This window comes from Hydra vulgaris, chromosome 15 (assembly GCF_038396675.1).
Source record: "Hydra vulgaris chromosome 15, alternate assembly HydraT2T_AEP".
Lineage (NCBI taxonomy): Eukaryota > Metazoa > Cnidaria > Hydrozoa > Anthoathecata > Hydridae > Hydra > Hydra vulgaris.
The window spans coordinates 19242501-19258711 of record NC_088934.1 but is presented as its reverse complement, the minus strand read 5'-3'; the positions used below and the strand labels follow the sequence as shown (position 1 = coordinate 19258711).

The following is a 16211-nucleotide window of genomic DNA, read 5'->3' as shown; positions in this document are numbered from 1 at the left end:
ACACGGTAAGCCTTGAGAAGCGTGATTATTAATTTTTATTATTTTTATGACTTCAAGTGCAAAAATGGCTCCGGACAGACTTAAATCGGAACTAAGAAAGAAAATTATTGGCGATTACGTAAGTTGAATGTCACAAAAAAGTATTTGTGATAAATATCGCGTAAAAAAATGGACCGTGTCAAGACTATGTTCCAAATATCGTTCTACGGGGAAGTTGGCAGCAGATAACAAAGGTGGAAGACCGCGTTTTACCACTTCAAGAGAAGATTCTATGATCGTCAGATCCGTCAAGAAGGACCCCTGGATATCATCAGTCGAGATACAAAAGCAATTAGAGCTGCCTGTATTGGACCGAACAATCAGACGATGTGCTGTTGAAGCCGGATTGTTTTCTCGACGCCCTGCAAAGAAACCGCTGATTTCACTAAAAAACCAGAAGAAAAGACTCCTGTTTGCTACATCTCATATTGACTGGAATGTGCAGAAATGGCGAACTGTCCTGTTCAGTGATGAATCGAAGCTCAACATCATTGGGAGCGATGGCATTTGCCGTGTACGTCGCCCTGCCGGAAAACACCTCGATTTACGTTACTGCTATAAGACCGTGAAGCATAGTGGAGGCAATGTAATGGTCTGGGGGTGTTTTTCTGCTAACGGTCTAGGTCCAATACATCGAAACGATGGAATAATGGACCGTTTCATGTATAAAAATATCCTGAAAGATGTTATGTTACCTCTTGCTGAATGGAATATGCCAATAAAATGGGTTTTTCAACAAAACAACGATCCAAAACACACTGCAAAACTAGTCAAGCAGTGGTTTCAAGACAACCACCTATCGGTGATGGATTGGCCACCTCAATCTCCGGATCTCAACCCTATCGAGAACCAGTGGGAGATCGTCAACCGCAGAATTAATCGTAAAGGTGTTCGTAAAAAGGATCAACTGTTTGAACAAATCCAAAAGGCCTGGGCAGCGATTCCACAAAGTTTCATTGATCACCTGATTGAATCTATGCCTCGAAGATGCAAGGCTGTGATCAACAACAAAGGATTCGCCACGAAATATTGATAGCGAAATACAGCATGGTCAACATTTTGTCGAGTTGCACTTGTTTTGTCCAGAAGGAAATCAGCTTTTTTTAATACTTTTGATTAATTTATTAATTTTCGTGTACTAATAATGAACTTTGTGATGAATAAAACTTGAAGAACTTTGTCTCCAAACAGTTACATAGTTATTTCTCTAAATTGAAAAAATGCAGCACTTTTATATAAAGAAACTAAATTTGCATTATTTGGTTGCACTCGTTTTGTCCGATACTATATATATATTTATATATATATATATATATATATATATATATATATATATATATATATATATATATATATATATATATATATATATATATGTATATATACATATATATATATATATATATATATGTAAATATATATATATATAACTATATATATATATAACTATATATATATATATATATATATATATATATATATATATATATATATATATATATATATATATATATATATATATATATATATATATATATATATATATATATATATATATATATATATATATATATATATATATATATATATATGTAATATGAACTACAAAGACTAAGACTAAAAAACATTTTTTTAAAAACATGTCATGTATGATATAAATTTTATAAATACCTTCTTCTGTGCACAGCATGTTAGTTAAAATTTCCAGGGCAACATCTTGTATGCGAAGATAACTTAAGTTAACCACTTCAGAGCACTATTAAGAATAAAATGTTATATACAGACCCTTTACCTTTTGTGTGATAAATAAGCACTCATTTCTTATGTATGTATGTATGTATGTATGTATGTATGTATGTATGTATGTATGTATGTATGTATGTATGTATGTATGTATGTATGTATGTATGCATTTATGTATGTATATACAGTTGATTCCTGATAACTCAAACCTCCATGGGACTAAAGGAAAATGGTTCAACTTTACGAATGTTTTACTAAAACGAATTTTTGTCATGTCGAACTTTGGCTAAAATGAGGTATTAGTTTGAGTAAAGGCAATTTTTTTTTATTCAATGCTAAAGTATAAATATTAAATATACACCACTATACTACAAAAACATAAAAAATGATTCGACTTAACAAAGTTCAAAATTATCAGAGATTTGCTTGAGCAGGAGATATTTAATAGTAATTATTAGATGATTTCAAAGGACCAAATGAAACAGTTCAAGATAACAAAAGTTCAAGTTAACAAGTATTCGACTAAATGGGAATTAACTGTAATATAAATATTCATACAAATTTTAGCTATTAAAAAGAAACCTTTTTTTCATCTTTAAGAATAGTACTTATCAAATTTAAATCCAGACAACAAGATGCAAGCTTTATTGAATTTTCTTTAACTTCAGAAGCATGGTGAGACGGAAGAGCTGGACTAATGTTAATTAATATACCTGCAATTAAAAAAATTAAATAAATATATACACATATGTAAAAAGTGGTAGTAATAAAAAATACCACTCTCTTTGTAAGTGAGAGGTACACTCTACATTTCTTACACTTAAACATTGATAAACATTTTATAATAAAACATACCAGAACAAAGAATAGAGAGTAACATGGTAAGTGATGTATTATTTGTAACAATATCAAGTAGTCCCCTTAACAGATCTTGATAATTGACAACAAGATTTGTTAAATTTTTATTTTCTTCAGATAATGTATATAAACAATTTGCTGAAAAATAAATAAAAATATATTTTGAAAAAGAAAATATTTATTTTATAATTAAATCAAAATAAAAAATATTAAGGTGTTAAAAAAAAAGAACAAAAAATATTTTTTTTAAACTAAACATCATTAAACTTATTATTTACAACTTATACATAATTATACTAATACAATTACTATTTATACATAATAACAAAACAAAATATATAAAAAGTATATATTTACAAAAAAACTTTAACAAAATCTGCATCATCAATTAACAATTAGTAGAATTATTAGAAAAGAGAAAAAATAATATGATAATAAAAATAATAATGTAAAAGAAATTGAATAATTAAATCGATCAAAAATAACAACAAGAAAAAGAGAGGTAAAGAAAAAAAAAAGGAAACGAAAAAAACTTGAAAGAAAAGAAAGTAAAAGAAAAAAATATTAAGGAAATAAGGAAAAAACCCAATATGAAAAAAAAAACTAAAAATCAAATAAAAAAGAAAAAGAACAATAGTATGTCATTAAAACAAGATAAAGAAAGAAAAAAAACTTATATATTATCAGGGTGTAAACTAGCCCTGTGGGGCCCCATCAAACGCGGTATTCCCAAATGCTCATAAAATTAAAATTCCCAATTTAAAAGTGAAAAAATCCCATTCTCCAAATAAAGTTTGCCTAATTAAAGTTTGATAATAATTCTAAAAATTATTGAAAATTAATTACTATTAAAAACATATAGAAAAATAACATAAAAAATTATAATTTATTGTTTAAAATTTGAAATAAAATTGCCCTTATTAGTATAACTATATCCTTGCATAACTGCAAAAGTGTCTCTTAGAAAAAAACTTTTTGAGAATTGGGATTTTCCAAAAATCCCTAAAATTACTTGGAAAAAAAATTCATTTCTCAAAATACGCAAATAATTTTTTGCAACACGTTCAAAAACAGCAAATATTATTAAAAAAAAAGTTAGCAAAAAATAAAGTACAATTTAAAAAATTACAAATTTGTTTGGTTTAACACTCACAATTATTTCTTTAAAAGTTTTTTGGCTGAAAAGTTAAATAAGTTAAAAGTTTTTTGATTATAACAAACTGGTTCTATAAATTTATTTAATGAGGAAAATAGATTTCTTTACTTTACTGGTTGCTTATATTTAAAACATATATTAAATATGTATATTAAAACATAAATTAAATAACAAGAATGTCTTTTTTTTTGTTACAACAAACTGATACTAGAAATTTAAAAAACAAGAAAACTAGATTCACTGCTTGCTTGAATTTAAAACATAAGAGCAAATTTAAATGTTTCAATGAACCATAGTCATGATAACATTTTCTGACTAAGTATGAAAAAATAATTATTGGTAATCTTCATTGCCACCATAGCGTGCAATCGCATGCAATCTTTTGTAACTCTTTTATAATTAAACAACATTTATTGTTATTTTTGCTGAGTCTTTGTAATTGTAACTTTATTTCGCTATACGATTTATGTATAAGGAAAGTTAATATTAATTATAAAATTGAACTCGCAATAAATGTGAAATATGAAATTTACAAGCCTGTGCTTACTATTTTCAAAACCTTTTTTAATTTTTCTATTTTTAAAACATTTCTTTCAATTACACAATTAATTACAATGGTGTAGGTTCGTCCATAAAGGACGTCAAACAGAATTTAAATAGTAATTAGAAGTAAAAGATTGCTATTATAAGATATTACTTTAAAAATCACCCTTTAATGCCCACCAGTGAAAAAAATATATATATTCAAAAGAATACTCTTAACATGAAAGTGGCAACGTTATATTAGGATTAAAAGTAAATAAAATATATTATTCTTAATAATAATTAATTAATACACACTGATTATTTTATAATATAAAAATATATAATTGCCTTGTTGTTGTGAAACCACATTTAATTTTGTGTTGATTTTATATACATCTTCATTAAATGTTACAGTCAGTATTTTGTTTTATTTTTAGTGCTGTCCAATCAATGTATGCAGCGCTAAAATGGAATAGAAGAGGAAAGAATATAAGAAAAGGACCCCACAGATTTTAATCTCAGGGGAGGGGAGGGGTGGTGGTATATTTGGGAAACTTTTTGACGAATTCACAATTTCGTCAAAACGTTGTATCAAATTTATTCCTAGTTAACACCCTGATTATATAAAATAATTAAACTATATTTGTAAATTAATGAAGATTCTTTGTTGTATTGCGTTATAGTTTGCATATATTTATCATATATATTATACAAAATGATACTTATTTTAATACTAGTTTATCATGTGATATGAATTTAATTTTCTTTTCTTCTCTCTTTCTCACACTCTCTTTCATTTCAATATCGTTCATTCATTATAAACACTTTATACTTTTTGTTGCTTTTTTGTGCTGTGTTTTCCTTTATTATGTGTTTTTTTGTATCTGATGCGAGGTTTTACAATGGTCTTAATATTATTCTTGATTTTAATCGTTTATTATCATAATTGTTTTGTTATTTTTATTATTATTACTATTAATATTAATTTCTACTATATTACTGTTATTGTTATGTAAACTCTATCATTGTTATTATATATTGTGTTATTGCATATTATTATCACATATTATTACAACTGTATTATTAAGATTATTAGGTGTATTTTATATTTCATAGTCTTTTTTTTTTAATCAAATTAACTTATGTTTTGTATTATTTAATAATATTATTGCTGTTGATTTTATTTTTATTTTATTTTATTTAGGTGTCACTCCTTTGACTAGTTTTTAACTATATGATTTGCACCTAACCTGATTTATAAAATTATAATTAAATTTGAAGTTTTTGAAATTTAGTTAAATAAATGAATGAAATTAAAGTTATAAAAAATATATAGAACACTAGATATATCTGGAAAAAGATAATATCTTATTCTTACTCTAAAGTAAAGACACCATTATGGATATATATATATATGTTAATTATGAACATGTATATATTGACTAGGGTGTCCCAAAAACAACAATTTTTTAAAATGCCTATAAATACTACCTAAATGTGCTGAAATGATAACTATATTATAAAAAAATTGAAAAAAAATTGTCAAAAAAAATTGCCAAAATGCACTTTTATCATTTTTAAATAAACACCATTTTTTAATCAATAAATCTAACATAATTTTTATATAACTCAATTACCATTTTTAAAATGTTTATTTAATTTTGCTTCATTTGAGACCCAACATAATACACTTTTGAAAAACTTTTTTTAAATAATATTAAAGGGATCTCGAAACCTGTGCGAGAGATCGATTATGTAAACAAACAAAAAAGTCAATGACGTCATGTACTAAAACTCTTGGGAATAAAAAGTGCTTGAATAAATTATTGAATAAATGGAAAAGGCGAGCTTTGACTAAATAAAAAAGTTAGTTTTTCTTGGTATTCATTTATTCTTTTATTTTAATCAAAAAAAATTCAGCCCCAAAATCATTCTCTTTGATATAAAGACAACATGTCTCGGAGGTTTAGGATCCCTTTAAGGATTTGTTAGATGTTCAAGGGTCTTGGGGACACCTAAAAATATATTTTTATTTCTAAAATTTTTTAAGCCCAGTGTTATTTTAATATATAGAATATATAGCATTTTAATATATTGCATTTTTTTTAAATGTTGTTTTTTGAGACACCCTAATATTGACGTTTACAGATATATTAGCAAAGAAGTAGCTTCCTCCATTACTTTGAACATGATTGAGTACACATTTTTTTCAACAGACACCTTGCAAACACTTTGCATACAACCAAATTATAAAAAAAAACTAACAAAAACACACAAATCTAAGAATGAAAAAAATAAAAATAAAAACAAAAATAAAAAAAACATGTAACAAAATAAATAAAACAAAAGCATTAAAAAGGAAAAAGAAATAAAAAACTTGTTTTTTACCTGCAACACATCTTAAATCGTACTCCAATGTTTTGTTGATAATAATAGTTAAAAGGACTGGAAATAATATTTGGATATCCATGGAATCCACCAAAACAGTTGAAGCTTCACTTAAAGGAAAAAGCTACATTTAAAAAATCAGATCACATTTTGTTTTGCATATTGTAAAAATATTTTAAATAATATTTTAGCATTGTTGTATGTTGTAATGTTGTAATAATGTTGTAATGCTATATGTTATAACGATGTTGTATATTGTAACAAAGTTGTTACGCTGAAGTTTTGGAATAATGTTGCGTGTTTTAATAGTACTGAAATAATATATGTTTTAATAATGCTGAAATGTTGCACTAATACTGCATGTTTTAATAATACATTCATTTTGTATGTTATATAATACTGAAATGTTGCATGCTAAAATAGTTTTGTAGTATTGTAAAAATGTTATGAAGTTATATGTTGTAATGTTGTATGTTGTAATGTTGCAATAATTTTGTATGTTTTAATGTTGTATGTTGTAGTAATGTTGTAATAATGTTGTAATGTAGTATGTTGTAAAAAATTTAAATTTAACAGTCATAAGATCATAAGCTATGTAACAAAAAATAAAGCTACGTAATAGAGCTTTATAAAGCTTAAAATTTCAAAGTTATAGAATAAAGCTTCATATTTAAATGTTATTATAGAAACCCATCTACACCACCCGTATTAAACTGTAAAAAAATCAGGGTTGAAAAATATAAAAAAATATGAATACCATAAACACATAAATAATTCCAGAACTTGCTTTAACACTGATATTTCTTTTTGATAATTTTCTTTTGAAACTACTTCACAGCTGAAATCCATAAGTTTACTTGACTTAAAAAAAAAAACAATTACAACATGTATAATAACATGATGACAATAACACGTAAATGCATATGCATATATAAACATAAATAAATAAACATATATATATATAACTATATACTATATATATATATATATATATATATATATATATATATATATATATATATATATATATATATATATATAATTATATATATATAACTATATTTATATATATACATATACATATATATATATATATATATATATATATATATATATATATATATCTATATATATATATATATAAATATACATATATATATATATATATATAAATATATATATATATATATATAAATATATATATATATATATATATATTATATATATATATATATATATATATATATATATATATATATATATATATATATGTATATATATATATATCTATATATGTATATACATTCACATGTTATGATACATGTTATTATTGTTATTTTTGAAAATAACAATTTATATTTAAACTTAATAATTTAAATTTTTTAGATATTCTGAAAAAGATATTCTGATGCGCTTTTTCTAAATACATGTCTTCATCTCTTTAAATAGTAACTAACATGAAATGTTATCGTTAATTGTCAAAGTAATTAAACTATTTTTATTATTTTATTTTTTAGTATCTATCATGGCTTAAGTCGAAAATTTATGTGGCTTGAGTAATAACAATGGTACAGGTAACACATAAGCCTATATATGTAAAGTGTTATATAATAAGTATTATTTTTAAAAAAAGTTATAAAACAAATAAATTTATGAATAAAATTTTTATTCATATAGAAATTGATTTATTTTATTATTATTTATAATTTTTTTAATTCGTTAATAAAAATAATTTTTTTATTTAAACAACATTAATTTTTTTCTGTTATAAGTTGAATAAAAATATAACTGAGGCAAAGTAATGCACAGAAAACTAAACAATGAAGTTCTATTATAAAACTACCGTAAGCCGAATGCTAATTTTTTGACACTTAAATGGGCATAACTTTTAGTAGAATCATTCATTTTTTATGAAATTTTCACCCTTGTAATACTGATTTAAAGCTCTTTACAATGATGTATAAAAATTAAAAATTTGAATAGTTTAAAAATTTTGCACATATATATATATATATATATATATATATATATATATATATATATATATATATATATTGAATATGAATATACCTGCAAAAGAAGTTGTGTGAGATTTGTTATGAAACTACTGCTGTGAATATTCTCTATCACTCCATCACCACCTGTCATAAGAAAATTACTAAAAAGCAAATAACATAACAATTTACATGTAAATTATCAGCCAATCAATTTTATAAACACACAACCATTATACCTCATTACTCCTAATGTTTTTTCTCTAATTTCAACATTTGAATGCAGTATGCATGAGGAAATTTGTTTCACACCGTTCAACTTTGAAAATAAATCTATTCCTTTGCTTTCCAAAACAAAACCAGAAATTGTAGCCAGAGTGCAAATGATATCTTCATCGTAGTTATCATTTTTAATCTAAAAAAAACTTCTTCATAAAACCCTACAACAAATAAAAATTTGTAGAAAATCCAAACAAATCCTAAAAAATGCTATAAATCCTAAAAAATGCTCTACTCACTCCTTAATTAAATCAGCATTTTTAAATAAAATTTGGCATAAACATACAGTGGCGAGCAAAATAGTAGGTGTGAATAATAAATTTCACTTAAATTGACATTTTACAGTATATTTTATAAAGTGACATCTAGGAACTGATTGCTACACAAACTATGCTTATTTTATTATAACAGAGAGTAGTATATTTCCAATATCTCACAAATTTATGAGGGGAATACCCTATTTATATATTTAACCAACAAATTTGGTGGAGCAAAATAATAGGTGTGTGTTTATTTTAACCTGTTTGCTGTAGGATTAAAAATATTATATTATTTTAATTTGTTGTTGATATAAAGGTAAGGTCAATATTTATGCAACTTATATAAAATAATAACATATCATATTTGTATTGAATTAGAATTAGATATAAAATGGGAAGAGGAAAACATTGCACAGCGATAGAAAGAAAACTTATTAGAAATTTAAGAAAAACTTACAAGGAAATTTCAGTTACGATGGGATGTTCTCAAAATAAAGTTACAAATGCCTTAAAACCAGAAAAATCACGTGAGAATAGAGGAAGACCGCACAAAACGTACGGATGATCACATTACAATTATTTCAAAAAAAGACCCATTCAAGCCAGCAACAAAAATTTTTAATGAAATTAATGAAAATATTAGTGTTTGGACAGTTAAAAGAAGGCTTTTAGAAAGTAAGTTGCCAGCTCGAACTTTGAGGAAAGTACCATTACTTGGTAGAAAGAACATTATGAAAAGAAAAATTTTTGCAAAAAATCATATTGCTTGGCGGGGACCAAATATGACCAAAAAATGGCATAATATTATGTGGAGTGATGAAACTAAGATTAACTTATTTAATTCTGATGGAAAACAGTATGTAAGAAGACCATCAAAGCAAGAACTTTCACCTCGCTTCACTGCGAAAACAGTGAAACACGGCGGAGGAAATATAATGGTGTGGGGTTGCTTTTCCTGGTACGGTGTGGGGCCACTTTTTTGGATCAAAGATATTATGACCCAATATACATACGTAGACATACTAAATAATGTCATGTTGCCATTTGCCGAAGAAAATATGCCGATAATTTGGCATTTCCAACAGGACTGCGACTCAAAACATACATCCAAAGCTGCGAAAGAGTGGTTTACGACCAATAATGTAAAAGTTTTAGAATGGCCACCTCAGTCACCAGATCTAAATCCTATTGAAAATTTATGGAGGGAGTTAAAACTTAAAATTTCTGGACAAAATTCAAAAAATAGAAATGAACTGTGGATGATACTCCAGGAGGCTTGGTACAGCATTCCTGTAGAAGTTTGCAGAAGTTTGCAGAAAACTAGTGGATTCAATGCCGTCAAGATGCACGGAAGTATTAAAAAATAAAGGGTATGCAACAAAATATTAATAATTTGCAACCCTATTGACTTCCATCTTCATTTTTTATTTTACACCTATTATTTTGCTCGGTGTGGAATTTATTTTTTTTAAATTAAAATATATTATATATATTTAATAACTTAATTTTTATTAATTTCTGTTTATTTATGTAATAAAATAAAAGTTCTAATAAAAATTCAAATTTTTATTTTATTTGTTTCAAAGATATTCTCGTATTTGTTAATTTTTTGGTTCGCACCTATTATTTTGCTTGCCACTGAATAAACAATTTCTAGGTTTATGCCAAACTTTGATTTTGAAGCAGGTACTGAGCAACATTTGAATAAAAAGGATTTTTTTTAAAAGAATCTTTATGGTGACCAACATGAGGTTCTGTTTCAAGTCTGACCTGCAGCTTCCAACAAACTCCTAGGTCAATTAAGTATTCTTTTTGGCACGATCAATGACACATTCAATCCTATTAATAATATAAAATGTCTGGCTAGCATTGCCCTTGATCCACTTTTCTACCTCTTCAATAGGAATTGCAGCTACCTTAAACAGGATTCAGTTATTGGAATCTACAAGTTCAGCAGGCTATATTGATCTGCTAATAACCGGCAGCTTTGGTTTCCCCATATGAATTTATTCAATTAATCATTAATTAAATAACTTTATTATTTACTAAAACTTTTTTAAATTTTTAGCTATATGTAAAATGCATGTAGCATGACAACAAATATGTATGTAGTACAGAGGTGGCCACAATAAGGCCCGCGGGCCAACTCTGGCCCTCAGCAACCTTTTATCCGGCCCGTCAGTTAATTGTAAAGATAATAAAAAAAACTATAAACATATATAATATTAATAAATTATATAATATTTAAATTTATAAATTAATAAATTTTAAAATATTTTTTGTAAAAAAATAATCGCTTTAAATAATTAAAATATATTAAAAAAATCCTGCCGGCAATTAATCACAGGATTAATTTCCGGCACTGCCGCCAATTACCATTTGCGTTTTTTAATTGTAAATGGCATCTTCAAAATCAAAACAACGAAAAATCGACAAGGAATGTCGTTTATTTAATGATGAAACAGAAAATGCTGCTATTGCAAGTTATGAAGTGAGTCTTCTTTTAGCTAAAAATTGTAAACCATTCAGTGATAGGGAAATTATTAAGGAACCTCTTGAAATTGTGTTCAAAAACATATGTCCTGAAAAATTGAATATTTTAAATAATATCTCCCTCTCAAGACAAACAATTACATGAAGAACATGTGATATTGCTGATGATCTGAGTTTAAAATAAAAGCATTTCAGTATTATTCAATAGCTATTGATGAATCAGCTGATATATCACAAACTGCTCAATTAGCTATTTTTATTCGTGGTATTGATAATGATTTTCTTGTTACTGAAGAGCTACTTGACATCTATCCTATGCAAGGCAGAACAACAGGAGAAGACATTTTTCTTGCCATGAAGAAAGTTTTTAAAAAGTTTAACTTGACTTACAACAGATTAATTTCAATTACATCAGATGGTGGCAGCTCAATGATTGGAAAAAAAATGGGTGTTGTTTCCAGACAGGAAAATGAAATGGCAGAAAACAACTTGTCATTAATTAAGCTGCATTATATTATTCATCAGCAAAATTTAACAGCAAAGACTATGGATGTGGAAAATGTAATGTCTGTAGTAGTTAAAGTAATAAACAGCATTAAGTCCAGTGCATTTCTTGCTGAAAATGACTCTGAATATGATGGTCTGCTTTATTATACTGAGGTGAGATGGCTTTCTTGAGGTAATATGCTGAAAAGAACTTATGATTTGAGACAAAATATGTTGGATTTTTTCAAAATTATCAACAAAGATTATCCACCAGAGCTAGAAGAAAAAGAGTTTATTGAAAAATTTGCATTTCTAGTAGACTTGACCCAACATTACAATATACTTAACAAAGAACTCCAACGAAAAGATCAATTAATTGGAAAAATGTACAACATTCTAGCTTTTCAGTTGAAATTAACTTTGTGGGAGCAGCAGTTAAGAACTGGAAATTTCAGTGTATTTCCAACTTTGGGTGAGCTGAATCCTGGAAACACAGCAAAATTTGTTACCTGTATTGCTGAATTGAAAACAAGATTTTCAAAAAGGTTTGCAGATGTTAAGAATCATGCAGACAAAATCCAATTGTTCACAGTGCCATTCTCTGCTGATATTGAAACTGTACCAGATAAATTCCAAATGGAGTTAATTGACCTTCAATGCAGCGATGCTTTGAGAGAAGCATATAATAAACAAAATTTATTGTTATTTCACAAAAATCTTGACCAAAATAAGTACACCAACTTAGTCAACAATGCAAAAATGATGGGTGTCTTGTTTGGTAGCACATATTTGTGTGAAAGTGTTTTTTCTCGTATGAAATTTGCAAAATCCAATCTGTACTGACAGATACTAACTTGAAGAATACATTAAGAATCGCAACCAGTCAGTTGCCTATTGACATTAAAAATATTGTGAAAAAAAGGCAGGTTCGTGATTACCAATAAACTATAATTTGTATTATACCTAATAGCCTTGTGACCAGCATATGTTGTTAGGTAGCAAATATGTGTTTGAGTGTTATTCCTTTGCAAACCAATATTTTTAAATAAAATATTTTTAAAAAACTATATTATTAAAAATCTCTGGCCCCATTTAACAGTTGAAAAGCTAACTTTGGCCCTTATCGAAAAAGTTGTGGCCACCCCTGATGCAGTACATATCTCAAAAATGTGTAGTATGATCAAATACCACGTAATTAAATTTACCTTTTTATTTGGCCACAGAAAACTTTTTTTTTTAATTGATCAATAATGATTGGCAATTAACATGTTATTATTTTTATAAGCATAAATAGGCTTAACTTTTGTTAAAAAATAAGTACATGATAAGCATATTGTTGAGTTTTACTCTAAATAATGCATGTTTTTGAGCACAAATCTATTAATACTGGAATTCTCTAAGGTGCTTATTTGATGCATGAAAAATATGACATTTTGACAAAAAAAAAATTTCTGTTTATTTTCATTCTCAGGAGATTTCAAAAAATGGGAAAAACTTAAGAGGTATCCTAAATTAAAAAAAAAAACATAAGTTTGTTAAAGTCGTCAATTAAAACATTTGTTAAAAAATTAAAGAAATACCCCTAAGTAATAATATTTTTGGCAGAAAGAATAAAAGTGCTCATCACATAAAAACAAAACAAAAAAAAACAAAAAAAACAAAAAAAGCAGTGTAGAATTCAAATGATTTTATACTGCAAACTAATAAAATGGAAGCTAATTCACAAAACAATGCACAATTGATAAATAAAACCAGAAATTTTAAACATCAAGAAGGCTTGTTGACATAGTGTACTTATACAGCTCATGAACATTCAATTTCCCGCTGAGCACAACATGGCTTTTCATGGTTTGGTTGACAAATTTCATCAGACTCACAATAGAAAATTTTCGGAGTTAAATTTCTGGCCAAATTTGACTATTAGATTAAGTGTGAAATTAGCCCAAAACATTTAAAAGTCAGATGTCACAGACAATTTAATATGTAAGCTAAATAAAAAAACATTTTCATGATTCAGAAATAATTCAGGAGCACTACATAAACTTTTCGAAGGTAGAAGCAGGTACTGGGCAACATTTGAATAATTTCCTACTAATGAAATTGTAAGACTAGGCTTAGATACTTCAAATATCTGGGCATATTAAGGCATATTTACCCATTGTGCTACAATTCGTTGTTAAATGCAAAAAACTGCCATGATGCAATTACATTTTTCTATAATAAGACAAATGATAAAATAGTATAATACAATTGTTTTATTTCTGCTTCAATGAAGTGATGGACTATCTTTTGTAAGTATGTAAAATATACTTGTGAAACAAACTTGTGAAACATGAAAGGAAAGTTGAACGAAAAGTATAACTCTCTGATATCAGGCAGGTTAAATACATGATGCCCTTTTTGAAGTTACTTAAGAAATAAATGATTCAAAAGCTTGAAGTCATTGCGCTACTAATGAGTTTAAGCACTATTTTTTAAATTGCTTTTTGGTATGACATATTATTCCCATTGAACTTTATATATATAAGTTGTTTTAGCCAATTTAGTTAATGGTATTAGAGACATGGAACTTGGAAATGATTAAAATCTTATAGATAAGGTGATTCAATAATAATATTAATAATTGTGAAAGAAATGACCACGGACATAGAAATAAATTTAGTTTTAAAAAGTAAAGGTTAAAAAAAAAAAAAAAAAATGCAGATAAAGATTATAAAAAGTTATTAATAACTTTATTCAGATTGTTGTTATGGTACTCATACCAGGTAGCAACCTATTTGAACTAAAAAAACACAAGAACTTATATGGATTTCTTTATAAAATTGGGGCCTGACTTTAATTTAGCATATAGAATTAAATTTTCTATTATTTTCAACTTTAAAAAGATAATACATTTAATTACTTTTATTGAAAAACTCAAAACATAAAAAAATGAAGTTATAAACTTACCAAATCTAATAGTTCTTGCATTCTTTCCTCTTCATTAGTTCCATTTTCAAGGTCAGAAGCAAGTGCCTTCTGCAGCTTTTTATTATCTACCTTATCTTTATTATCTATTTTTTTACAAACTGCTAATTTACTTTTGTTTTTATTTGATCGACCCATTTTAGCAATAGAATCTTAAAAAAAAAACTAAAAAGATTTATGAAAATGTAACATGGTATTTATAAATTTCTTAAATAAAAAAAATTGTTTTACGATTCAAAAAGAGTAAAATTTTAATCAATACGTAAGTTTAATTAAAAGAAATGATGGAGTTATGCACTGCCATTCAATTTCTGTAGCTTTGAAATCCCCACCATTAGCGATCAATATAAAAGTAAAGGGCAAAAAGTACTTAACTCACACATTGTTTTGAGAAAATCTACTTTGATCAGACATATTACACTTTAAAATAAGGATTTGAAATGACTGAGAATAAATTTTAAAACAATTTATATATGACATACTTTTTGCACTATGCCCTTCAACTGATCTCAAAGTATATGTTTAGGAAATAAAACTGATTACTTAAGAACTCTTAAAAGTATTCTTTTTACTGTAAACCCTACAAATTCATAAAAGTATTTATGAATACTTAGGGTTATACAAAAAAGCATTTTTTTACACCCCTGTGTACATCACTATTTTTGACAACCAACAAAATAAATAATTATAGACTTTAAATTTTTTAAGAGTCAAATAACAAATATTTGTGTAACTCTTTATTTTGTCATTAATATTTAACAATATTTCAAAAGAGGTTTTTTCTTAATATTTATCAATATTTCAAAGATAAAATCCATTAAAGTGGCCTTTACATAAAATGAATCTATTTATTTGAAAAACTTATTCCATTTTATAATATAAATATTTAAAAATTATGAAAAAATATTTTTATAATAATTAAAAGTAATAATAGAAAAAACGACCATTTAAAATCAAATCTTCTTGAAACAGTTGACTTAATTTTGTGCTCTTTAGCTAATAAATTACTAGTTGATCTAATTA

The 16211-nt window shown here is 26.1% G+C and overlaps 1 protein-coding gene across 1 annotated transcript in view; it reads right to left on the bottom strand.

Moving 5' to 3' along the window:
* LOC136072090 (uncharacterized) overlaps positions 1-15378 on the bottom strand; it is a 28229-nt gene extending 12851 nt beyond the window's left edge. The window contains exons 1-8 of the mRNA XM_065820346.1: positions 15171-15378; positions 8943-9118; positions 8780-8867; positions 7467-7570; positions 6710-6819; positions 2638-2778; positions 2365-2495; positions 1711-1795 (exon numbers count right to left, since the gene is read on the bottom strand). Coding sequence (XP_065676418.1) covers positions 1711-1795; positions 2365-2495; positions 2638-2778; positions 6710-6819; positions 7467-7570; positions 8780-8867; positions 8943-9118; positions 15171-15326 — 991 coding nt within the window. The 5' untranslated portion in view covers positions 15327-15378. The remainder of the gene's footprint in view (positions 1-1710; positions 1796-2364; positions 2496-2637; positions 2779-6709; positions 6820-7466; positions 7571-8779; positions 8868-8942; positions 9119-15170) is intronic.
* Positions 15379-16211: the final 833 nt, after the last annotated feature.